This window comes from Callionymus lyra, chromosome 2, assembly GCF_982586985.1.
Source record: "Callionymus lyra chromosome 2, fCalLyr1.hap1.1, whole genome shotgun sequence".
Lineage (NCBI taxonomy): Eukaryota > Metazoa > Chordata > Actinopteri > Syngnathiformes > Callionymidae > Callionymus > Callionymus lyra.
The window spans coordinates 45,406,356-45,433,987 of NC_141819.1; the positions used below are offsets into that span (position 1 = coordinate 45,406,356).

At 37.5% G+C, this 27,632-nt stretch overlaps 1 protein-coding gene across 3 annotated transcripts; it reads left to right on the forward strand.

The window, feature by feature from the left end:
* On the forward strand, positions 1–27,337 carry elovl1b (ELOVL fatty acid elongase 1b). 3 transcript variants are annotated; one of them, XM_087785490.1, is made up of 8 exons: positions 1–111; positions 17,563–17,662; positions 17,721–17,911; positions 17,983–18,063; positions 18,148–18,204; positions 22,882–22,987; positions 23,171–23,307; positions 23,389–27,337. In XM_087785490.1, exons 2-8 carry the CDS (start codon positions 17,593–17,595, stop codon positions 23,683–23,685), a joined length of 939 nt encoding a protein of 312 aa, XP_087641616.1. In that variant the 5' UTR covers positions 1–111; positions 17,563–17,592; the 3' UTR covers positions 23,686–27,337. The 3 variants fall into 3 exon arrangements, with proteins under 3 accessions (XP_087641616.1, XP_087641618.1, XP_087641617.1); XM_087785492.1 differs by having other exon boundaries at positions 40–111; positions 17,567–17,662; XM_087785491.1 differs by lacking the exon at positions 1–111 and adding an exon at positions 11,227–11,281.
* Positions 27,338–27,632: the final 295 nt, after the last annotated feature.

A 27,632-nucleotide genomic window follows, 5' to 3' on the forward strand; every position in this document is an offset into this window, starting at 1 on the left:
TCACTGGGCTTGGTTCAGCATTCAAGCGGAAAGGAAGAGGAAGCACTATCCGCGTTATTCACGATTTCACCCTCCTGCCTTTTATCTACTCTGTATGGTTCCTGTCACCGGGTGAGTAACTTTAACTTGACTGCTTTGACAACCTTGTCACTTTTAGACACGTTCAGTAGTCTTAGTGGCTGTAATGTTAATGGCGTCAAGCTATCCGCCGCTTCCGCGATCAAAGTCAAGCTGTCTGACGCTAAGATAGCGTAATTACGGAATATTACAGTAGCAGTAAACTGGCGTGAAAGACATTTCCGTGCGTTCAAATCTTGAATCTTTTGGTTTTGTGCGAATTAAAACGCATTTCCAATGCCATTTATTTAATTATTCGTGTAAAGTATTCTTTGAACAAGTAACATTATTTGCTTTGTAATTAAAGGCAAACCTTAGTGTAGTTTCTAATTTAGAAAAAACGGGATTGTAAATAAAACAACAATATATATTAAAAAAGAGTAATGTTTTATCCATCACATCACTGACTTTGGAGACATTACCCTCTGCAGTCTTTTTGGATTTATGTTGTTATGAGTGGTGTGTTCATTCAAATAGAGTACGATGTAAAGTCAAAGTTATATCTATCGCATCACTGAATACTTTAGCATTTGTCAGTTGCAGAAACACAATTTTAACTGAGTTCATCAAAAAAATATCTCTTTCAATGATAGATTGATAGTTTAGAATGGTTACGTGAACAAACTAAAAGGAAAGAGGGGAGGGCTGGTGAAAGGGGAATGTTATTTCTGTCACTATGTGGCAGTTGTTCCAGGAATTTTTATTAGAGAATAGACATTAAGTGTATTACAAGCTAGGATATAGATAAAGGGTAAGGCAAAAATATACGCAATAAAATTCTCCCTGTTTTGGATACAACCTTCGTCAATAATAATATGGTGCTTTTTATTCGATTGTGGTTAAATTGAATTAACTTTAAACTTATGACAACATAAATCCCCCAAAATGCAGACACATATCCTGTGATAGATATAAAGTACAGTAACTTTCATCTTTGGTGTGGTTATATATAGTTGTGTAACAAATACTTGCAATCTTTCAGTTTATTGTTGTTATTGTGTTAATATTCCTTTATTACACCCACTCAAAATGTAAGATCAGATCAGTTGACTGTGATCACAGAGGCGTCTGATAGATTTACTCCAGTGTTTTGTGTTTTTAAGTCATCCATTAAACTTAGCACAAAAAAGTCAGTTTAAACGTCAAAGGCATTTAATGTTAATTTTAAGATTTCTTTATCTCTGAACCACCCTTAATGTTAATGATTAGCTTAATTTAAAGTTTGATATGCTATCTTATGTCTTGACTTTGCGATTCCATTGCAATTGCTAAAAGCAGAGGAATGCTGGAAGAATAGATAAATAGATAAACTACTAGTACTTACTAGAATGCTTGTAAATGTGTTTGAACAGCATCACCATGTCATTTAAAGGTATTATTTATGAACATTTTTTTTATGAAATGCTGTCAATTTTCACTCTCTTGGTCTTCCATTTCCCTCTACTTCAAACGGAGCCTGAGAAACCTGGATGTTGTATTTGACAAAGACATGTCTCTAGTGAAACACTGCAAAAAACGTATGGCTCCCATGCGTATCTACCATGCATTTTTGTCTTCTTGTTTAGATTATTGTAACCATTTATTTTTGGTTATAAACAAGTACCTGTCTCGTCTGCAGTTCTGCAGCAGGAATTCTGACATGCAAGTAGAAGCACTCACATTTCCCTTATCCTTAAAACTCTGCATTTGCTGCCAGTTTCTTTTAGGATCAGTTAAAATTCTGGTTCTTACCTCCAAGGCTATTCATGATCACGCTCCACCTTACATCAGTGATCTGATCCAGCCTTACCCTCAAGTTTAGGTTCTGCGCATGGAGCCTGTTGCTCCTAAGCTTTGGAACGATCTTTCGCTCCCTCTGGAGTCTACTGACTCCTTCAAGAAGCATCCTAAGACCTTTTTTTTAAAGGCTTTTTCCTAATTTTCTTGTTTGTCTGTATGTCATATTGGCCTGTTAAAGCATGTATTTTAACTGTGTGTTGTTATTGATTAATTAAGCACCTTGTGACCCTGGTTTAAGAAAGGCGCTTTACAAATATTAATTATTTACTTACTTACTTCAACACTAGTAACCTCAACAGGGTGATGATATGTTTTGTACACATGACATTCTATTATAGATCCTGACAGTTGGATATAATACAACATTTCTTGACGAGATGTGCAAATGTCTATTCAGATGGTGGTACTTAAAAAGCAGAATATACTCTGAAGTACTTGAATGTGTATTTATTTGAAAAAAATCTGTTCAAAGGCTGGGATTTAAAATAGATTTCAAAAAAGTCTTTCACATTTCTTTGTATATATTTTTTTAATGATACACAAGCTTATATTTGTTTACACAGCCATTTACGCTATGTCTCCAAATGATGTCACATTCCTACTTCCACATCTAACACATCACATGACCACTCATGCAGACTAAGTCTGTCTGTGTCAACAGGGAGTTATCTGTGTTTGCTGCTTTCAACTCCTCTTGCTGACATTACGACCCTTTCTCTGTTGAAGCAAGACTCAACAAAGAAAAGAAAGTAATTCTCATTAAAAAGTGTTGAAACATGGCTGACATTGCCTATAATGTAGATCAAAACAGCCACAAAACATCCTTTGTTTACCTCACACAACTTTTGAAATATTAGATGTCTCACAAAATCAACATGTGATATTAGTCAAAGCATTTTTAGCCACACCCTTTAGTAAACAAAGTTCACTACTAAGGCTGTAAAATTGAGCATTGCAAAGCCATATTGACTTGCTCATGCGTTTGAGCATTGAATAAAGAACTGGTCAAAGGTTATCTTTTGAGTGTTAATATAATGTTAGTAAGTAAGTCATTTTTATTTGTAAAGTGCCAGGGTCAAAAGCGCTTAAACAACAAAATGAAAATACATACAAAACTAAAAACTCTTAAGAGGCCAAGACAACACTGTGGCAAATTTAGCAGCCCCAAGAAAATTAAGAAAAAGCCTGCACAAATAAATAGTTCTTACAATGCTTCTTAAAGGAGTCAGTAGACTCCATCAAACGTGGAGGGAGTGGAAGATCATTCAAAGCTTAGGAGCAACAGCCTAAGAATTTCATTTGATTAAACGTCACAAACTATATCGTGTGCAAACATAGTCTGAACCACCAAGCGAATGAGACAAATGTATTTTTCAATGATGGGTAGTTTCTAATTAAAAAAGGTGAGTTTGACTAAAACAACTATGTATAATCAAAGAGGAAGTTATATCCATCACACCACTCACTTTGGAGACATGTTAATGCAGTTTTTTGGATTTATGCTGTTATGTGTTGCGTTCATTTAAATAGATTAGGATGTAAAGTCAACTTTATACATTAAATTGAAAAATTGCAGAGGTTTTTCAATAGACGTATATATAATTAAATATGTAGGTTGTATCTATCACATCACTGAATACTTTATCATGTGTCAGTGGCAGGCACACGATATTTAACTAAGTTCATTAAAGTAATTTTCATCAACTTGACTATATATAATTTAATGATGGATTGATACTTTAGATCAGGGGTGGGCAATACGTCGATTTAATAAAATATTATATAAGAAAATAGTAAAGAGAGCTCTGATTGGCTGCTGTGCAAGTTAATCAAATGATTATTGCGCCGATTGGTTGACAATTTGATTGACATGCACAGCAGCCAATCAGAGCTCCCGCCTCTTTCACTGAACGCACGGCAAAGTTCATATGAATCGAGAATAAAAAGAGCAAAACGTGCGACAGTCATTTTACGCAATTCAGAAAAACGATATAGAATTATAAGCTTGTTTTTAAAAAAAATAATATATAGAACAAAATAATGCGCGTTTTATCGCTTCAGGTCTTCTCTAGAGACTCACAGAAACATGACGTCAGTTCCATCAAAGTTAAGCTGCACGTTCCAATGAAAGCGCAACAAATGCTGGTTTTCCTTTTGTGATCGCGTCCTTAAAACACTTGTATTAATACACCATCACATAATGACTATTTGTAAATTACTTTTATCTCACGAATACCATAAGAATACGCTGAAATCCAAACACGTTAAACAGGTGCAGGTGAGCCACAAATTCTAATGACGTCAGAGACGATCAGACAAAGCGATGATGATGTGAAGTTACTGGTTAACAGTTTTATTCTCGTTAAACTTCATCTGAAGATGTTTTAAATTTTAAATAATCCACTTGTGTGATTCATATCAGACATGTTTAAAATTAACAAATATAAACTGTTATTTTGAATTCATGTTTTCATTTGTTTTTGTTTTTTGATGATCACAGAAATGGAGAAATTTAAGTCTTGTGCTTCATTTGAATATGATCGACATATTGAAATGGAGGCATGGAAAGGGATGAACCCGTCTGAATACTTTGTTGATTTTGATGAACAAAGGAAAAGGGCTTTAATTTGTGTCAAGCACAGATTCTTACACATGAATATTTTTTGTGCACCATTTGGGTTCGAATAAACGACCATTTTTAGTAGGAAATCAATGCATTTCTTAGTACATATGAGTCTGAACTTGTCTGCAGTGGAGGATGAGATTTAACACAGGCTGACACTGAGCTTAAGACCAGGTCTCATGGACATCTTTGGAAGTGACTCTCAGAGGAAAAGTATCTTCTTATGAGGAAATATGCTCCTCACGGACTGAACTATTTGAATCCAGTTATTTATGTAAGTCAGCATTTCTATGAAGATGATTAAATCCACACATCCTTCCATCATGACTGATTATCATTCACTTCATTCAGTGCAAGTGACCTGAGTGAAGTATGTTCTTACTTATGTTGAGCAAATTTGATGAAGGTAGATCTTTTGAACTTGATCATTATAAAAGTAGCTCGCGAACCGAAAAAGTGTGAGCACCCCTGCTTTAGATGGTTAGGTGAATGGTTACGTGAACAAACTAAAAGGAAAGAAGGGAGGGCTGGTGAAAGGGGAATGTTATTTCTGTCTCTATGTGTCAGTTCTTCCATGACTTTTATAAAATAATGGACATTGAATGCAGAACAAGCTAGGTTATAGGTTAATGGTAAGGCTAAAATGTATGCAATGAAATTTCTCAAGCATTACCCCTGTTATGGAAGTTATATCGTGTGCAAACGTAGTCTGAACCAACTAGCAAATGAGAAAAAAGCCCAACAGTCAAACAGCCATTTTCTCCTGATGTCATTGTAAACACCAGGGCTGCATAGTGTGTCTAACTTCTCTAACATGTCACTTTTAGAATGTTCAGCTTGACTTGCCAATGATTCATAGATGCAATGCAGATGTTGTTACAGACATCTGAATTCAGTGGTGGTTTTCCTTAATTATTTGGATTAGTAAATTCATTTCCAAGAAGGTGACAAAACAACCACTCCACTTTAATACAGTTTAAATTAAGTGATTTTCTTAAATTATATAAGACACAATGAATAAATATTAAGAAAAATACTGATCAAAATAAATTTGTATTTCTCTTAAGGTGACTGTATTATAATTGGCCTCTTTAGTCTTTGTTTTTCTTGTGTCTTCTATTACTGCAAGGTTTTTAGGGAAGTAAACAGGTGATATTTACCAGTAGCAACAGTAGTTGCAATTAATAGGGTAAATCTTGTGAATTGTATCAAGTAAAATAAGAAGGTTCATATGAAATGACAGTGTTGACCAAGATGATGAACAAACCTTACAGCACCAGGAGTAAATGTTCTCCTAGAAGCCCGCCCTTTGAGGAAACCCAGCTGTCAGTGGCCATCGCTTCACAAAACAACTAAAAAATAAGCAAAACAATAAGGGTGGTTCTACACTTAGAACTGCGAGACATGAACTTGCTGTCACGTCTAGAAAAAGGTTTTATAAAATCAGGGTGGAGGACCATGCACACAGATCTCCTCTGTTGAGACTCAACAGACCTCATAAGTCTCGACATCACGAGTCGCGAGATCGCGTAAACCAAGCTATGATTCTTGATCCTCTGCCATTTCAACCAGACACAATCACTGACCTGAGCCGCGATGAGAGTCAGTGTGCAAGCAATGGACTCCTCTTGTGACCCACAACGTGAAACAACCAGCAAACTGTCTGTGCATCTGATCTCCTTCATCCACCTTGGCCTTCAGGCTAGTGCCTGTATTGTAGAAGCCGTTGCACCTGCGCCTGTACTGAAAGCGTGAGGAGGCACTGTAAACCCCAGAAAGAGACCACTCAACTCCCAATAATAGTTTAAAAGAAAAACTGGATAGAAAGCGAAATCTCCAAAGATTTCTGAACAACAATGATACAAGGATATAAGGAGAAAACACACATCAGTTGACACCATAACAAGCAGCAGAGTTGAAGTGAACATACTATACATAGTTTAGGGAAGGTCTCTATAGAAGGCCTTTTATAAGAAGCATTTGGACACAACTTTTCATCAGACGACCTGGGCGTTAGATGTTGGAATTAGGGTAATAACGGTTATTCGCATTTGTGAAATAATCGCGATTAAAATAATCTGATTATTATTTCGCAAAGCTTGCGATTTTACTTTATTTTATGTTAGTTTCATTTTCGGGTCGTCATTTAGTCACGTGACATACAAGCGGTGCCTACCGCAGCCAAGCAGAACAAAGGAGAGAGTCGTAAACACTCTGTTTTAACCAGTTGATCAATGACGTCGACAGAATCTATTGACAACTGAGTGGATAAAATGCTACCAGTGTCTCAAAAACATGGAACAACATGTAGTATCAGCGTCACAACCGAACTCTTCAAATCTCTATATGACTGCAACACATGGAGTAGTGAGTTGATACACATTAACTAATATGATGAAGTCAGCTGAGATGAATTAAAGAACCTCCAGTTCAACACGTTTACATCCTGATGCGGTTATACAATTTGAATTGAGATGTGCTGCTTGTGAGACTGCGTGTGTGCATGTGTGTGTTTTCAAAATTCAGATTTTCTCTCACAACTTCTATCAAGTTCGCTCACATTTATTATCAAACCCTCTCAAATCTAACATCAAACTCTCCCACATCTACTATTAAACCCTCTCACACCTATTATCAAACTCTATCACACCTTCTATCAAACTCTATTACACCTTCTATCAAACACTCTCATATTTTCTTTCAAACTCTGTATGAGCACTTTATAGTGAGTGTAAGAGATCTTGTATGTAAGTGCATGAACACTTGATAGTGAGTGTGAGAGATCTTGACATAAAAGGAAGCCAACTTGACCTCAAAGAAAACAAATCACGTTATTTCTTATATCATCATATTATTGAATGATATGATTGTGTTAATAGAGAGAGACTTTTAAGATGATTCCAATCACCAAATGAGTGGACGACCTCTTGAAATTATGGGCATTGCTGGTCCCTAGGATAGAGTATTTTGCAGCGCTTCCTGCTCCATGTCCAGGTCATCTGTGGAGAAGAAATATGAAACTTTTAAAGGATCACTCATTTTTTCATCTATGAAGTCCTTTTTTTTCAAAGTGTTCTCATGCTGATCCTTATAAAATCTACTGTGATGAGTAACTGAAGTATTTCTCATGTGTCACACCTCAGGAAAAATAGGACTGATCTAAACTTTCTAGATTTGCCATATCCCCCTTTAGTTAATAAATGATTTGGCTTCTTTGTTTTCGAATGACATCAGTCTGAAAAAAGGATGAGAAGTTAGTTTTACATGTTGAAGTCACATTTTAATACTGTATTTTCAACCTTTGATTGTTAAAATTATTTATACTATTATAGATTCATGATAAATGATGAGACTGTGGTGGATAGGAGGCAGAGACGAGGATGTAAAAGATAAGAAATGAAAATTTCAGAGTGCAGACGCTTGGAAATATGGGGTTGTTTAAACAGAAGGAAATCAGAAACAGACAGGGAGTCATGTTGGACGAAGAATCATGTTGAATGCGTTCTTCAAACTCCATGGCTTTGTCAAAAGTCCTGAGCTTAGACACACTTCAGGCAGATATGATGTACTTCAGAAGAAACGTTTATGAACTACTTTATTAATGCGATGATATCATTTAATAATGTGATAATATCAAAAATAACATGACAACAATCCAAACATTTGTATTAAACTGCTGGAGATTAAGTAATGATTAAACTTTATTTTGAATTTCTTTTTAAAAGGTTATTGGGTATTGTTTTATTTGTTTAAGCGCTTTGTGACCCTGGTCTGGAAAACCCTAACCCTATAAATACTAATTACTTACTTACTTACTTCATTTGTAATCAAGTTGGCTTCCTTTTATGTCAAGATCTCTCACACTTACTATCAAGTGCTCAGGCACTTACATACAAGTACTCGTACACATACTAATAGTGCTGATACAGAGTTTGATAGTAGATGTGAGCGAGTTTGATAGAAGGTGTGAGAGGGTTTGATTGTAGATGTGAGCAAGTTTGATAGAAGGTTTTGAGAGAAAAAGTGAATTTTGTCTCAAACGGCCCCTCATACTGATGGGTTGTCTGTGTGTTTGCTAATCCAAAGTGAATTACCTTGTACAATCACACAATTCAAATTGTATACATTACAACATATTAATGAATATTAATGGTAATGTTTATTACAGGAGATGCACTTATATATGACCTCTGTGCAAGAATGTGCTCTGCACAGATATTTGTGTGATTTATTATTGATATATAACCAAAATGTTTACACCACGCCTTTTAGCAAATTTTTGCTTTAAAGTATTTGCAGGGAATATCTACTAGGCTTCAAGTTATATGATATACATTTGTTTAGAACTGAAATTAAAGTGAATAAATTAACCTTCTCTGTTAATTTCAACATATTTGTCTTTATCCTAAAATTCCTTTATAACTTTATCATAACAAACCACAAATAATTATATTTTATTGTAAAGTGAATTATTCAATTGCATTAGGAAAAAATTCATGAAAAGAAGAACATTGAAAAAAAAAAAAAATGGCAATATTGAGGAATATAATCGCAATTATGTTCTTTTTAACAATCGTTCAGCCCTAGTTTGGATGACTGTGGACTATGAAAACACTTTTATACACCTTAAAACACATAACATAGATGTTGTTATATATCTGCGCCCATGCGCAGTTGCGTACAGCTGATCGGGTCTCAGCGCAGACATTACTTTGTTGCGCACAAAAAAGAAAGATCAAATCTCGGATTTGGGTTTGTCTTTATTTTAAGCAGATGACATTCGTTATCACACAGTGGCAGTGCAGGCATCTAGTAGCTTTTGCGGAGTCCTAGTCGGTTTGAAGACCAGCGCCAACCAGAGTTGTCAGGTCATGCTTTGAGCCATTCTCATGCCATATGCTTACTGAATAATACTCTTGTTTCTTATTTGTTGTTGGTAATAAACTAACTAATAAGTTAATCACAGAAGGTACCTCGCAATATTAACCAATCTGAAGCAACATAAGGTCTTGGCGTCTCAAACAATTCATAACACACAGACCAGGGTCACAAAGCGCTTAACAAAATTTAAATATAACATCTCTGACATCATACTGGGATTGATTTAGATGTTGTGGATTTAGAAAAAATTGTCTAGGAAATTATTTGAAATTAGTTGAAGTTTGACTTAGGCTTAGTGTTTATGTCAAGTAAAACAGCATTTCTAGTAGAGGATACTAGGAGTTCTTGAATCTTTTCTCCAATATATTTCAAGGAATGGACTTTTCGATGTAATTATGGCTCTGTGTCAAAAGTTGTCAAAGCAGCCCTGATAACAGGCACAATATCAACTTTTGATAATTTATACCACAACATGTTTTAAGCCTGCAACAATTACATTATAAGTTACATTTCATTAATTATAGATGAGTTACATCTCTATGCTTTACATACCAGGTCTAAACTCCATGTATTTTGGCTACAATGAAATAGCTCTGTGCAAAAGTCAGACATTGTTTTTGTGGGAAAACAATGCCCCCTTTTATGTTAACAGTGACTCCACTGACTTGTCGCCTGAGATTGCGAATAGTATTACCCACCCACCCAAGAGAGCACAGTGTGCAACTTTTTGCATGCTGGTGTGTTTCACCAAGGGTGTGGCCAGAACTTATTGGGCGACGGCCTCAAAATTATCACATGCATTTTTAAGCAGCGTGGCTTCAGCCTTAGAACTCTTATCTCAGCTATTGCTGTTCAACATTTACTGACTGTTCAAACTTAAAAGAATTCAACTTAAAGCGCTCTAATTTCTGTCTGGTACATAAGGTAAGTTAGTGTACGCTCGAAGTGAACTATCCTCTGTGCATGTTTGGGCTGCTATGTTGCTGAGCAGCAGTTTTTTCCTTTCTTTTATTTTTATTTTTTTTCGGTCAAACTGATTTTCAAAGTATTACTAATAAGGGATTTATTTTTTGTCTCGATACTCATTATTAATACTTGCCTTTTGACAAAACATTTTCCATTTGTATGATTCCCTTAACATAAAAGGAAAAGTTTCCTTTCTTCACCACTGCAACAATTCTCCAAAAAGCTGATTGGTTGCCAATGCTTCCTCTCATGGACATCGAGACATTTCATTGTGGGACTATTGATGTTATTATGGCTACAGTGCTGGACACATTTAGAACATCCACTGGGTGAGCATGAGGGGTTGTGGAGCAGGGCACTGCTAAATGTAAAGTAAAGCTTGACAACCCAGCGCACAATCATGCAAGGAAGCTAGTGTCCTTTTGTGAAACTACTTGTTAAATTTGTAATGTGGCTCAACAGGATGTGACTGACAGACACCAAAAAAAGAAGACACTATGTTTTGTAAATAGATGGTCTCTTGCAGCAGCTTTAAATTAACCTTTTTTTCTGTTCATGTGGGTCTACAGAAACCATTTGCATCCTCAAACAGATTTTACTGTAAAACATATGCACTGAATTTGGTCAAAAAACGCGGAAACTCATTTGAAAAGTGACTACAGTGCCACAACCACACACAGCTGATCAGTCATGCTTAGTGTAAAGAACAAATTATTTAAAAGTGATACTTATTTGACATTACAGTCACTGGTTTAACCTGATGATTATTTTTATTATCCCACCTCAATTTTTCCTCAGAACAACGAAACAGATTCTGCCCAATGACGTTTGATGTCAATACAGACATGATGGTGCTAGTGTGTGAGGCTTGGCACCAACTGCCTCACCATTGGTTCAAAAACCACAGCTTTATATGTAAGAGTTCCCTACAAAACTGTTATTAATACAAACATTCACAACATTGGCAGTCTTTGCTTTACTTATTTAAAAAATGAGTTAAAAAAAATGGAAAGTCGGCCACCTTAAGCATGTACTGTATCTCTGGGTGGCAAAACTGATTTACTGCTTGAGAAACTTGTTTATTTTGGGTTGTTCAGGAGACCAGAATAAACGAAGGTCCTACTAAGATTCACAACTGAAAAAACAAATACAAGCTTAAAAAAAGAAATGAAAATAAATTAAGAACATTTTCGAAGGTGTTTAGACCACATAAAGGGGCCAAAATCTGTCAGCAGTATGAGGTACGCGTCAAATAAAATGTATATTTCCAGTTAAACTTATATTGTTGACATTCATAATCTCTGTTCCTCATCTCATCTCAAACAGTGTAAAAATTTAAGAGTCACCACATGGACATGAACATTAATTTACATTGATCTTGAGTTGAGTTGAGATCTTGACACAGGAATTCACTTCTTTTGAGTCTCAGATGATCTTGGTTGGTTCTACAAGACCTTTCTATTGTGTGTCACTCTACCGCTCGCCTGGTCCTGCGGCTGTGTTCTTGAAAGACTTCAGTGACTTCTTATCTTCCATTATTCAAATGGAATCTGTTCTTATTCTTGGAGACTTTAATCTTCATGTTGATGACGTCAAATCTTGCTCTGCTAAATAACTTTTAACTTTAACAGAAGCCTTTAATTTTGAGCAACATGTTTTTTTTTAATTTCTTTTTTAGAATCCCTTATTTGTTGCACGAGGGGAAATTCGGTAGTGCTTTTGACAGCCATTCACACATACTGATGGGAGTAGGCTGCACACCTGCGCCAAGTCTACCATCAGGAGCAATCAGGGTAAAGTGTCTTGCTCAGGGACACAACGACACAAGCTTGTCTGGAGCTGGGATTGAACCTGCAACCTTTTGGACTGCAGGCAACCACTCTACCATCTGAGCTATGACGCCACTTCAGTTTCTGAACCCACTCATCAAAAAGGCCACATTTTAGACTTCTACTGGACATCTCTAATGTATCTGTACATGATGTCCATCTGAGTGATCATTCTCTTGTCTTGTTTAACCTGGACTTCATCCCTGAACCTAAGCCTTTGAAAGTTAGGTCTCAGAGGCGTGTCATCTCAGCCGATACTGCAGACAGTTTATCTGCTATGTTTGACCCTCTTTCCTTTGATGACTGCCCAGACGTGGACAGTTTGATTCACTGTTTCACTACTCATTGTGTTGAAATATTGGATCAAGTGGCACCTGTTAAATCGAACTTGAAAATTCAGAAAAAAGGGTGCCCTTGGACAAATGAAGATCTCCTTGTCTGAAGAGACTTTGTCGAAAGACTGAGCGTCTCTGGAGGTCCACTAAACTTGAGGTTCACAGACTTCACCTCAGGGAACTGATGTCTTCTTACAATGAGATGGTGGAAACTGCTAGATCTGATTACATCAGAAAACTGGTAGCAGCAAATAAGAAAAACCCCAATGTGTTGTTTGACACGATTAATTCTCTCGTGTCTCCTGCTCCTCAAATCATGCCTATCTTCTGTGAAGTAGACAGCAATGCATTGTTGAGATATTTCATTGACAAAATTAAATTGATCAAAAAGATGTAATTGGCCCCTGGGTTACCAATATGGTGAACCTCTCCCTTTCCACAGGGGTTTTTCCCAATGCATTTAAAAATGCCATTGTGGAGCCTCTGCTCAAAAAACCAGGCTTAGACCCAACTGACCTCAGTAATTTCAGGCCTATTTCTAAGCTCCCTTTCTTGTCCAAGATCTTGGAGAAGGTGGTGTCTGAACAGCTGTCTCTGTTCCTGGATCAGAGCGACATCCATGAGAAGTTTCAGTCTGGCTTCCATAAACATCACTCTACGGAGACAGCTTTATTGAAAGTGGGCAGTGACATCATGATGTCGGCTGACTCGGGTAAATTCACTGTTCTGGTTCTCTTGGATCTGTCTGGGTCTGTGTTAGAATGGTTCTCATCTTACCTTTCTGGGCGCAGTTTTAGTGTATCTGCCAATCAAATGAAGTCTTAATCGGCAGATCTGTTGTGTGGAGTCCCTCAAGGTTCTGTTCTGGGTCCTTTATTGTTTTTGCTGTACTTGTAATGACATCCAGCTCTACTGCTCTTTTGATCCAACTGAGCCCCAGAGGCTTAGTCAATTGTTTGCTAGAAATCAAACAATGGCTGAGTGAAAACACTTTGCAGCTAATTGTGGACAAAACTGAAACTCTGGTGATTGCTCCTGATGATAAGATTCCAGGGTTGAGTCTGTACTTGGGTGACTTAAGTCAGTCTGTCAAACTGATCCTGAGAAACCTGGGTGTTGTATTTGATAAAGACATGTCTCTTGTTCAACACTGCAGAAAACTGACCAGAAACTGTTTCCTTCAACTGAGAAAAATCTCTAAACTTGAAACTTGCAAAATGTTGTCACAACATGATCTGGAGCTTGTAATCCATGCGTTTGTGTCTTCTTGCCTGGACTATTGCAACAGTTTATTTTCATGTCTTAACAAGAAGGAGCTCTCTCGCCTGCAGTTGATTCAGAACTCTGCAGCAAGAATTCTGACCCGCTCCACTAGAAAAACTCACATTTCTCCCATCCTTAAAACTCTTCACTGGCTTCCAGTTTCTTTCAGGATCAACTTTAAAATTATGGTTCTTACTTTCAGATCTATTCATGGTCAGGCTCCTCCTTACATCACTGATCTGATCCAGCCTTACACCCCAGCTCGGGCTCTGAGGTCTGTGGATCAGAATCTACTGATGGTTCCACGCACACGGTTCAGGACCACAGGAGAGAAATCCTGTTGCTCCTAAGCTTTGGAACGATCTTCCTCTCTCTTTGCGCTTGATGGAGTCTACTGACCCCTTTAAGAAACATCTTAAGACGTTTAAATGTATCTACAAGTTCAGAGAAGCCTATGAGCGAGTTTTCTCGTACAATATAGTGCAGGTGTGTAACACCCTTTTCCTTCCAGCTGCTGAAGTTAATCTTTTTTTGTTGTTGATTTTGAGTTCTGGGTTCAGCCAGATTGGATTGAAGGGGCCTTTTTGTGAGTTTGTGATTTTTAAGGTGCTCCACCAAGCCTTTAAGGTTATATTTATGATCAGAGTTTTAAAACATTGGTGATTTTTAATAGTTCGAGTGATAAATGGAAGATCTGATAGCAGTAGGTTTTTACAATGAGTCTGTTCTGTGTCAAGCCAGGGAGAGTGAGACTTTGGACTGTTAGCCACTGGGTTAGATATTTTAGCTGGTAGGATAAATGCTAAAGTTCAAAATTTGGAGCTTCAAGTCCCCTTGTTCATTTTTTTCTTGACATTTTTATTTTTCCAATAGAATTTGTTAACTGCAGAGTTTAAAGCTTTGAACCAAGTACAGTCCGGAGTGATGGGAATCATTTTGAATAAATAATTGATTTTTGAAGAATTGACATTTTGATTGTTCCTTTTCTTTCTATAAGTGATAAAGGTAATTTTTGTCCAGCGATTCAGGCCTGTATCCTTTGATGTACTAGAGAGAAATTCAAGGGCAACAATTATAATAGATTAGGGGAGATGTAGATGTAGAGAAACTAACGTTGACACACATTGTTTGGCCTTTACGGGTGGCAAAATAGTTTATTTTGACCAGTTAACAGTGTAGCCGGGGATACTAGAAAATTTTTGGATGTTCTTAAAACTTTCTTTAAGAGATGACTCTGGCTTCCTAAGAAGGATCAGCACATCATCTGCATAAAGGATTATTTTGTGTTTCCTATTTGGTGTTGGGAAACCTTTAATTGTTCTATTTTCCCTGATTAATGCTGCAAGGGGTTCAATGAAAAGAGCAAAGAGATACGGGGACAGCGGACACCCCTGCCTAGTGCCATTTTTAAATATATATATTTTTTTTAATTATTGCATTGGTTGTGACTGTGGCCATTGGAAAGTCTAAAGTGCTCTAATCCATCCTATAAATGATTCCCCAAAACCGAATGTTGAGAACGTTGAGAACAAGAATTTTCAATTAACTTTTTCAAACGCCTTCTCTGCATCTAGTGATAATACTAAATCATCTAAATTACTTTGATTTGAGTTTTGTAGTAGATTGAATAGTTTTCTTGTGTTGTCAGAGGACTGTCTACCTTTGATGAAGCCAGTTTGATCTGGATGTATTAGAGTTGGGATTACCTGTTCTATTCTAGATGCTAACACCTTACTAAAGATTTTGATGTCTGCGTTGATCAGTGAGAGTGGGTGGTAGTAACCTGGGTTGAAGGAGTCTTTATTAGGTTTTAAGAGTAGCGTAATCATAGCCGCGTTATTGATGAAGGAATCCTAGTTGTTGATGTGATTTCTGTTACTATTCTAATGAATAGGTTTGAGATAGTCGGCCAGAAGTGTTTGTAGAACTCAACTTGAGACCAGTCTGGGCCTGGAGATTTATTGATGGGCATCTTGTTAAGAGCTATGAAAATTTCCTTTGGTGATATGGGCCTGTCTAAACTATTTACTTGTTCTCTAAAAAGTTGTGGTATTTCTTATCCATTAAGGAACTTCATGACAACATCTGTGTCTGGATTTAAATCTGCACTATAAAGCTGCTTATAAAAGTCCTCAAATACTTTATTAAGGTCTCACAACTTCCTGTGTGTGAAAGGATTTTACATTACTGTCCTTAATGATGGAGATTGTACTTCAACTACTACTTTACTTCAACTACTACTTTCCTACTACTTTCAAGTTCACAACTTGAATAAATAACAAAATCATCAAAGATAGCTGATGGTAACATTTGTTTTCCTATAAATGTGAAAAGAAACTAGTAAGCTTCAAGTTTTTACCAAGTTTATATCTTGGCGAACGAGAAGTTACGAGAGTGGTGCCCATTATTACATAATAAATAAAAGGTTAATGCACATTATCTAATGTAAATATTTAAATCAAAAGAGTTTTGTGCAAAAAGAAACATACTGATGAGAACAATAGTGGTCAAAGATCAATTTTAGAGACACTTAAGTCAACCCTTTAAATTACATAACAGTATTATCACATTCAGTAAAATATCAATGTTATGTAAAGTATTAAAAACATGGACGGCTGTAGCTATGTGTCTTTCTTGCAAAAATAACAGATGGTGTGTTTGTTTAAGTTCAATGTGACATAAGTTATAGCATAATATAAATTCACCCACTTTGAACTCCAAAAAAGTTAGTGTTTGGTGAAGTGTTACCTGCCTTATTTAAAAAAGAAAATAAGAGACATGCTTTCAGGTTTTATCAATGTTAATAATTACTCAAAATGAATCCACTTTAAATCTTTTGTCAATATCAAGGTTTATCAATAACAAAAGGTGTCTTATTTTCACTCAAAATAGCAGAAGCCTATGTTTTGAAGAAGTCAGAGGTTCTTCTTTTGTGGTCACAGCTCACACATGTGTATAATGCTCCGTCAGTTACTCTAAGAACAAGCGTAATCTATATTTATGATACCAAGAAAGTTGTTGTATTTTTGGGCTCTTTGGTACCAAATTTGTACCGACGTATTGGGTCTTGTGACAACCCTAATTGCACAATCATTTGACTATTAAAATGTATTTAGAGTACTTCACTAAGCTTTCATTGTCTGCTTCCTTCCCAACTTCACATTTTAGGTTGTGAAATCATTAGCCTTTTAATTATGTTGGCTTAAGGTGGTCTTTGTGAGAACTTGTGTAGATTGTACATCACTGATTCGTGTCAACTGTGGAGAGAAGAAACCACTCTCTGCATGTGAGTTTCTCTTGATATGGTTCAACATTTTGTCAATATAGTGGGAAACCTTGCTGGTTTGAAGTTATCCCGCAATCAGGTGGAAGGACCAACAGGTTTTTGAATCGTACCATATTTAGAGAATGCTGATGAATCAAAGATGAAGCATCTGACTGTGGGAAGAGGGATGCCCTCCCTGCTCTTTGACATCACACCATGTCAGAAAAGTGGAGCAAGGCTCACGAATAAAGCATGATCACATTTATATGCATTTCATTAGCAGCAGGGTCAAAGGTTAGCTTAAACTAGTCTAGAAATGATTACTTTTTAAACTCACTAACCAACAGAGGATCACAGACATGATCAACCATTTTAAAGCAAAGAGATCCATGTGTTTTTTTAATTGACTGATATTTTTATTTTTAATTACTAAGCTGGCTGTTTGGTGGGAGGATGTCATCTGATGTCAAGCGGGCAACATCACTAACTAAATTATTTTTGCAGATAGCTGTTTTACGATACTAGAGTGCAAACATGCTGCAGGAGATGAAGGAGATTGGCTCACATGCCATGGATATCTTAGACTACATCGTCGCTGGGTTTGGTATGTTATACAACTGCTTATTTGAAAACGTGACGCTAATCGTTTTTCTTTTTTTTAGATCCACGAGTGAAAGTATATCCACTAATGCAGAGTCCGGTGCCCATGACCATCATTCTGCTCTGCTACCTTTTCTTTGTTCTTTATCTGGGGCCACGCATCATGGCTGACCGCAAACCTTACCAACTGAAAGAAGCCATGATAGTGTACAACTTTTCCCTCGTGGCTTTTTCCATATACATTGTTTATGAAGTACGAATTCAGCAAATATAGTGGCTAGTAGCATTCTTTTAACATTTTTAACATTTTGGATTTTCTTCTAGTTTGCGATGTCTGGATGGGCAACAAATTATACTTGGAGTTGTGATGCAATTGACACATCAGACAACCCTCAGGCACTCAGAGTACGTTCTCGCAAACACATTTTACCATATTAAATTAACATGTTGATGAACCTGAAGAATGTTTCATGTCTTCTGTCTCAATAGATGGTGCAGGTGGCTTGGCTCTTCTGGTTCTCAAAGATAATTGAACTCATGGACACTGTAAGTTTGTTCACACTTGATGTCTATGATGTTCAATCAGACAAAAAATTAGGCTCCATTTAATGCACAAAATAGTTTTTATATACACTCTTAATTGAACATCTTGAAGTTTAATTTTACTTTCCTTTTTTAATTAAAAACATTTGTTATTGACATTAACTGGGATCCCAAAAAACCCCTACTGAGATTCCTGCTTTTGTGTTTTTACTTAAATGTCTAAAATCTATCCAAGAAGATGCGTATAGTGTAAATATGTAAAGGGTGGAAGGCAAACATGTAATATCCATCAATGAGTAACACAGGAAGTTGTAAAAAAACTAAATAAATCCTATATTCATTCATTCATTCATTGACAACCGCTTTATCCAGGGGTTGGGGTCGCGGGGAGACTGGAGCCTATCCCAGAGTCATAGGGAGAGAGGCAGGGGACACTTTATTCACGTCACACAATGAGTATATGACCGAGTCGTCCAATACTGTATAAGAATAATACAAATAAAAAAGGTCTAGAAACTTTCCTTTGCTCAAACATTAATTGAAAATATTAAACAAATGAAGCAGAATTGTCTTTAAATTAACAAAGAGCATATAGACAGTGTACATGAACATGGTAATATATATAACAGCAGAAGTTACATATACAACACATGCTTTTTCTGCAACCGTCAATACCCATAATAAAAACAACCGCTGATGTAGAGTACAGTAAGAACAATAATAAACAAATGTATTTAATAGTAGTAGTTAAATTTGGACTGCATGCTTTTAATTTAAAAATACTCCAGGAAAGCTGCTGTTTGGGACACTGCAATATTTGTGTTCTCTATTGCTTGTGCATGCAAGATGACAGATGTCAGTGCCAACAGTGTTGAGACACACAAGTCACGAGAGTTCTCTGAACTTTTAACTTTTAACATCTAAACATGATGTTTCTGGTCTATTAATGTTGTAAAGATTTACTTCCACACACCTATGAGGCATTTTGTCAAAGTTCAAATGTTTTAATTTGAATATAATTCGGAAAGTATATTGGCAATTAGTGCAGGACGGCTCTGCTTGGAGATATGATGATGATCACACCAAGATGGCTTTGTCTTTGCTTTTTGCCGTGCAAACCTCGTCAACTTCTGCAGAGACAAACTGGTTAAAATCAGTGAGTCCGCTCTCTGCCCAATAAAATGGACTAACTGCTCCTTCTCCATGGAAAAAACTCTGACTTTTTAAACTCTGCTGCCCTGTGCTTTACTGAAACCTGGCTCAGTGACGCAATCCCGGACTTTGCTCTCTATCTGCCTGGCTTCTCGCTCACGTGCGCAGACAGAGCTGTTGGGGAAATCAAGGGGTGGTGGAGTGTGTTTCTACATTAATGAGGGTTGGTGCACATCTGTCACAGTTATGTCACAACACTGCAGTTTGAACCTGGACTCACTTATCCTAAACTGTAAGACGTTTTATTCACAGCTGGAGTTTGCGTCTTTCATAATGACTGCTGTTTACATCCCCTTGCAAGCCAATGTGAATAACGCACTGCAGACTCTTGCAGAGAAAATACGTAGAATTAAAACACCCGGACTTGTTCTTTATTGTCATGGGAGACTTTAATAGAGCGAGATTAACCCACAAACTGCCGAAGTTCAAACAACATATCAGCTGTCCCACCAGAGACAAAAACACACTTGACCACTGCTACACCACAATTAAAGAGGCATACCACACTCTCCCAAGAGCAGCTATAGGACATTCCGACCACTGTCTGGTCCACCTCATCCCCTCCTACTGGCAAAAACTTAAAACTGCCAAACCTGTAGTGAAAACAGTGAAGAAGTGGACCAACGAAGTGTAGCGGGAACTTCCAGAATGCTTTGCCTGCACTCACTGGAGTGTTTTTGAAGCTGCTATAGAAAACTTGTACGACGTGACAGACGCTGTGATAGATTATATCAACTTCTGCAAGGATATGTATGTACCAACCAAGACCCACAGGACATACAATAACAACAAGCCTTGGTTCACCAACCAGCTGCACCAGCTCCGCAGGATTAAGGAGGAGGTGTTCAGGAGTGGGGACCGGGACCACAACAAGCAGGCCAGGAACACACTGAACAGAGAGATCAGAGCAGCCAAGAGGCGCTACTCTGAGAAGTTGGAGAACAAATTTGCATCCAACGACTATTTCAGTGTGGAAAGGCCTCCAGAGACCTGACCAACTTCAGGAAGCCCACCCCCCGCACTGAGGCCGACAAAGACCTTGCCAACGACCTCAACACCTTCTACTGCCGGTTTGGAAAGGACAATAGTACATCTCAAACAGCCCACACTACCCCCACCATAACCCGTCACACCTCAGACTTCCCCCTATTCAACCCCCCCCCCCACCGCACTGAAAGTGAATGTACTGTCACCCTCCTGCCTCAAAACCTGTGCTTCTGAGATTGCTCCAATCTTCACCAGGATCTTCAATAGTTCCCTGTAGAAGTGTGAAGTCCCCTCCATCTTCAAGCGCTCCATCATCATTCCGGTTCTCAAGAAACCCTCCATCACTGGACTTGATGACTACAGAACGTTGGCTCTGACATCTGTGGTCATGAATTCCTTTGAGAGACTTGTGTTGATTCACCTCAGAACAGCAACAGGACCCCTGCTGGGCCTATCGTGCCAACAGGTCATAGGATGACGCAGTCAACCTCGCACTGCACCACGTCCTGCACCTAGACAGCCCAGGGAACTATGCCAGGAACGTGGTTTGTGGACTTTAGCTCGGAGTCCAACACCATAATACACGGCATCCTCTCCCGCAAACTCTCCCAGCTGAACGTGACTAACTCCATCTGTCAGTGGATCACCAGCTTCCTGACAGGCAGGAGCCAGCAGGTGAGACTGGGAGAGGTCTCCTCCACCACCCTGACAATCAGCACCCATACCCCCCAGGGATGCGTCCTGTCACCACTGCTCTTCTTCCTCTACACCAACGACTGCACCTCTGAACACCCTGCCGTCAAACGCTCCAGACTGTGGAGATGACAGTGTACATCAGGAGGCACCTCTCAAGCCTATGCCCCCTCACCATCTCCACCATGCCCTGTGGCAGCTGTGGACTCCTTCAAGTTGTTGGGAACAACAATGAAGTGGGAGGCTAACATCAGGTCCTAAAGAAGGCCCAGCAGAGGATGTATTTCCTGTGTCAGCTGAGGAGGCCCGGCCTGTCGAAGCATCTATTGCTTAACTTCTACAGCGCAGTCATCCAGTCATCCTCCGCTATCACTGTGTGGTTTTCAGTGGCCACACAGTAGAACAGGAAGAGACTTCAGCTGTGAAGACTGCAGAGCGGATCCTTGGTGCACCCTTGCCCTCCATCCAGGAACTGTACAAGTCAAGGACCACGAAGAGAGCAGGGAAAATCATCAAAGACCCAACTCACCCCTGATCCTCCCTTTTCTGCCCCCTCCCCTCAGGCAGGCGCTACTGAGCTGTGCGGACAAGAACGACCCACCACAATAACATTATCTTCTCCTCCGCTATCTCACTCTTCAACAGTTAATTCCCACCATGCCATTTATACTTAATTCATTGCACTTTTAGATTTTTTTTGCACTGTGCTTATTATTATTATTTTTTCTCTAGTATATTTTGTACATATTGATTATCCCTATTCAAATTTTTCTAAACAATTCCGGAGTTTTCCTCAGCCACAGAAAATTACATGTATGTATTCCAATATGTACTGTCGGATAAAGCTGCTCTTGAATCTTGAATCTTGATAATCGTTACACTTTTTCTTATCTAATCCATCTAGATTGAGCCAAAGTCTAAGAGACCCCTCCATCTCAGGCTGATGATAAATATGTGAAGAACATATTTATTTGGTTAAAAGATGACCTTAAGGCCCCCAAACAAATGTGTTTGTGGTATACCTTGTGTTGTCTCTGGCTCAAGGTGAACAATCTCCACAACTGCATATATATTTTTAGAAGTCAGGTATGTCATTCAGGTAGGGTTTTGAGCCTGTTATGACGTGATAATGGTGTTCACTCCTCCTGCAGCCAACTGTAATCATGCACCACTGTTTATTCAACGAGTCCTTTAGGGGTGGAGTCTTCCAAGTTTGATGTCATAAAGTTTGATGACATCAGTTTGATGCTAAACCAATAGCAGTTTGATGCTAAACTAATAGCAGCAGAGGGGGTCTAGTTGGGTCAAACACTATTTAATATCCAGAAAAACTAAGCATTTTCCGTGGGTAGGGCTTAAACAGATATTCTTATGTAAATGGTTCATATAAAAGAAACAGACACATACTTATGAGTATGAATAGAGGTCCAAGATTAATTAAGCTGGCACTTTAATCAACACATTAGTTGCCCTTTAAACACGTTTTTATCTGTGAATTGATAACCAGTTATATGTTTTTATGCTTCTCTTATCTCTGCTTACATGCAAAGTAATTAAAAAAAACTTAGAATAAATCTGATTAAGATGTTTCACTGTAGTTGTGTCTTCTCTGTGGTTGAGCTGGACTCCTCTGAACTTTGAGTGAGTGACAAGATAACATTTATACCTGAAGAAATAATTCACATATCATTCTGTTGTTGCATACAGACAGATATTTTGTGAGATTCATTAATGAAGAGAATTTTCCAATCGAAAAACATCAATCAGCAATCACTTTTTCTCTCATAGATCTTTTTTGTCTTGAGGAAAAAAGCCGGCCAGATCACCTTCCTCCATATCTTCCACCATTCGTTCATGCCATGGACATGGTGGTGGGGGGTCGGTTACGCTCCTGGTGAGTGAACATTATCCAATGTGTCTGTGAATCATTAGTAAAAAGTGAAGTTGATTCAGCCATTGTTTTAAGATATCAAATGAGAATGGAGAGTGACCACATTAGCTGAAATGTTAACAAAATCCAACCTGTTCTCTAAATAGAATGATGTTTTAAATTCAGATGTTTGCTTGTTGACTTCAGGGGGAATGGGATCTTTTCATGCCATGGTGAATTCAAGCGTCCACATCATCATGTACTTCTACTACGGATTGTCTGCATCTGGACCTCGATTCCAGAAGTTGTTGTGGTGGAAAAAGTACATGACGGCCATACAGCTGGTGAGAATAGTCAAAGCTTTTATTTTCTTATATAGGACATAAACATAAACTTTAACTGAGCTGGCTGCGCTCTTCCCACAGACCCAGTTTGTCCTGATTTCCCTTCACGCTTCTCAGTATTATTTCATGGACAGCTGTGACTACCAGTTCCCTGTCTTCATCCACATGGTTTGGATGTATGGTACCTTTTTCTTTGTGCTGTTCTCAAACTTCTGGGTGCAGGCATACGTGAAGGGCAAGCGGCTACCCAAGCAGGAAGTCAAGCAGAAAGGTACAACAATGGATGATAATAGCAAAAAACTCCACAAGGGTGTAAACTTTACAAGCTGCAACGGCTCCACTCATCACGAGAACAGCAGCAAGTTAAAGAAGGCCTAGAGCACATGTCAACCTGGAAGAATTACTTCCAAATATCAATTTTTTTTTTTTTTTCTTTTCTTTAGTTTTGTAGTAGAAGCGCAGTGAGATGTTCAGTATTGACTCCAACAGTGTGGTCTCACGTTTTCTTTTCCACCTGTCTTCTTGATTTGATTTTCTTGATTAATTTGAATCCATTTTAGAACAAAATTAAGAGATTAATTTGCCCCAAATCTACTCTGATGTTTCAGACAGCTTTACTGCTGCACATAGGACTTCCTGTCGCTCTGAAGCCAAAATAACCAAATAACTGTTGGAAGAATTTCCAAGTTTCCAAGTAATTCAATTTTTTATTTAATAATAAATGATAATAAAACATTTATAAATTGTGAGTTTTGATCAGTGTTTTGTCTTACTTTGTGATGAGAAGGAATTAGATGAGCTACAATACAAAAACATGAGTGGAAAGTATGTTCAAACCTCCTGATGGGACATTCCAAAGTATGCGGTCCAAGAGCTAAACAAAAGGCTGATGCTGCTTTGATATAAGCATCCCACTCACTCACCCTCACAACTGATTAGGTATTCATGAAGAACTTGAATAAATCTGTTAAGGCAGCGGCTGAAAGAATACACCTGTTATGATTTAATCAACCCAGAGTCTCCCTCTTGACCTCTTGACCTGTTGACTTTAAATTGCTATTAATATATACAGGTTTGGACATTGATGGTGAGGATTTCATTATCAGTTCATAATGCAAACCTGACCTTCATCAAGATCAGGACTGTCGGTGTCCAAATTAGTATTGTCTTCTGTAACTGATGATTAATACAATTATCTTAAATAAAGAAAGTAGTAATAATTTTATTTTCATTGCTGTTTTGTTTTTATAGTATGTATTACATTTTACACTGCCCCTTCTCTGATTAACTGTACAGTCTGAGCTAGAACATTTTTGAGTTAATTGTGAATGATGAAAAAAACATGACGATGTCTATGTCCTTGTCGTTGAAACCAAATATCAACTTTAATTTTTAAAGTCACATTTCGCAAGTAAGGACAAGTATAGCTATATTCAAAGCAAGCATAGTATTTTAAATTTCAAAAGAGGCATTTTTGGGGGAAATTTGAGGCTGCAAAGAAGAATTAATGTATTAAGAATTAATTATTTAAATACTTTCCTTTTTACTGATTTTTAGAGGGGGACATGTATTTTCATTTTGAAATAAATGTTACAGTCGCCTCTGCACACCAAGAGGCTGGTATCAGTCATATGATGGCATTTTTGAACACTCAAGATGTTTTTATACCAGTGTTATTATTTATCTACTACACCTTAAAGGCTGGTCTATGAAAATAATGCCTATGTTGAGCGAAGCTGTGTGGGAAAAAATCTCTCAAAGTGTGTTTTTGAATGATTCACCCTATAATGTCATTCCTACATTTTTATTTAAATCTAACCACATCTCATGAGAAGTCTGATAGAACAATTTCACTATTAAAACATTCTCCAGGTTTCTGTCATTGCAACGCATTTACTACATTCATGTCTCCATTCTCCTTTTCCCATTAAGAGCCATGACATGTTGGTACTCTCTCTCAACATGGTCAGTCGTAGGTTCATGTTGATGGTGCAGATTCTAGCAGTACTAGAGGTTAACCAATGAGATGATGAGTCAGGTTATCCACTGATGCTGCAGTGGGACCGACTTAGATGATGTTCTTCAGGACGTAAAAGATCAGCTCCTTTACACTGACTCTCTTTCGCCCCCTGCTGTGGATAACTAGTGTCATCACACTCTCCAGGGCGTTCAGATATTGAGCTGGAAAAGGTTGATCATTACTTTCTGCCACAAAACAGCAGCATACATTAGGACGAGTTGATCCTTCAGTTAATTCCAAACCATGGTTGCTTTAGCCTATGTTTCATCAAAAATATTAATGACACTGATTAAGGAAACCGGACCATTTCATAAGTGCTCCAACAGATTATTTAGAAGGATTTAATGAAATATGTTAATGTCATATGTTTTTTATTCATTTTAACTGAGAAATGATAACCTAATTTTTCTTTCATTTTTAAACTTATTTATTACAAGGCATGCTCTTGACACTGCTTCTTTTTTAGGGTAGTTACTTTCACAAAAAGAATCATTTCTGCCTTTCATCAATTTTACTTGTAGCAGGTACATATTCTGTCTGTTTCTAAAACACTGTTTCATTAAGTGACATCGAAGACATTTCATGAAATCATCATTAGTGCAGTAGTATCATGCTGCAAAAAAGTAATTGACTTAATGATGAGCTAGAATCACCTGAAGTCCAAAAAATATTATTATTTAAGACAATAGACTCAAATCAGGTCTAATTATACAGCTTCACCTTGAAACAAGACTTTAATAATTGCTTAGATTTCATTTTTTAAGTGTAGAGACATAGGAAAGTGATTATTTTGAACATCTCTACAGAAAATAAACTTTAGAGGATAATGGAAGGATAAAAAGCTGTTCACCACCTCTGAACATAAATTGAAAATTAACTTAACTGGCCCTGACTAGACCAGGTAACATCGGAAGACGGATTAGTAATTGCACAGAGCTATGTTATGACTAAAACACCAACAAGGTTCGATTTTAGTTTTTTTTTAGGTTGTTATAATTCTAACTTGGGAAAACCAGTGTTTTTAATTTAGTTTAAGTACTTTTGCACATTTTCTTTAGAAAGCTAAATTATACTGCTCTTAAACATTCAGGTTTTTCGTGTTTAGTAACATTTTGGATTGACCAAGAGCAATGCAGGTTTTAAATAGCAAAATTAATTGTCCAAAGTACGACTTATTGTGCACACAATGTATATCTGGTTGGCCATATCAATCTCAATAATGTAATTGTAAAAAATTAGCTAAGTACATTTATTTCTACAATTTTTCATCCATACTTCCGTCCACCAGATGATTTTCCCATTTTCTTTGTATTCCGATTTCTGGAACATCTTTTTACTATTTATGGAATCCATGGATTTCCAATCGATAGGACTCACGACTCTGGGTTTATAAGAACATGATGACTCAGTAACACAACTTCTCAGAAACATTGAAGCTCAAAACATTGGAACTCAAATAAAGTAGACAGACCACAGAACACTCATCAGTTTCAGATTGGTCGATCTGGCAGCAGGTCAAAGTATAGTCTTTCATCTCTCTCATTGCCTGCCGAAGTTCTGCCATGGGTTGCAAAGGGATCTGCACCATTAACCCCTCTGTGTGGAGAGACAACAGTACAGAGTACACGTGAGAGACACGGACCAACATGCATTTACATGTTAGATCTACACAGAAGGGCACAAACAAACATCAACATCTGAATGGCAGGTAAAGCGCCAGGAATATGGTTTGTGGAAGATGTTTGCTCTACCTTCTATGATGATAGATCGGGGATCAAATGGCATACTTCAATGTTATTGTTAAATATAAACTTAGATTTTATTTTCAGAAAAACTTAAAAAGACAACAAATACTGTTTTCTTGTACTGTTTATTAAAAATGTTGAATTCTTCTGGTTTACCATTGCCTGTCTTATCGTAGTCTTAACATCTGTATTTGTCATTGTGCTGTATCTGTTATTCTGCTCCCCTCGGTTTCCCCATGAATATTAAATAAATATTTTTAACCAATTTAATTTTTATTTATCTCTGACTATTATGAGTTGGCTGGTAGGATTTTGGCCACCTGGCCTTGAGTTTGAGACATGTTTTAAACTGTTGTTTATTATTTTATAAATGCTGTAACTTACATATTAATATCAATAATGAATAATGTTTGTCACTGAAGTGTGCAACCTTTCTCTGGATGGTTGTGGGTGCTGAGAGGTCGACGATACAAGAGAGATGCAAAACAAAATAAACCAATTCAGAAAATAAAACACACAATCACTGAAACTACTTAACAAATTCCCAAAACAAAACACAA

Excerpts from the sequence above, each read along its gene's own strand:
- elovl1b (XM_087785490.1), top strand. The coding sequence starts at position 17,593 with ATGCTGCAGGAGATGAAGGAGATTGGCTCACATGCCATGGATATCTTA. Across the intron at positions 17,912-17,982 it reads CCATATACATTGTTTATGAA|TTTGCGATGTCTGGATGGGC; the intron begins GTACGAATTCAG and ends ATTTTCTTCTAG. Across the intron at positions 23,308-23,388 it reads ACATGACGGCCATACAGCTG|ACCCAGTTTGTCCTGATTTC; the intron begins GTGAGAATAGTC and ends CTCTTCCCACAG.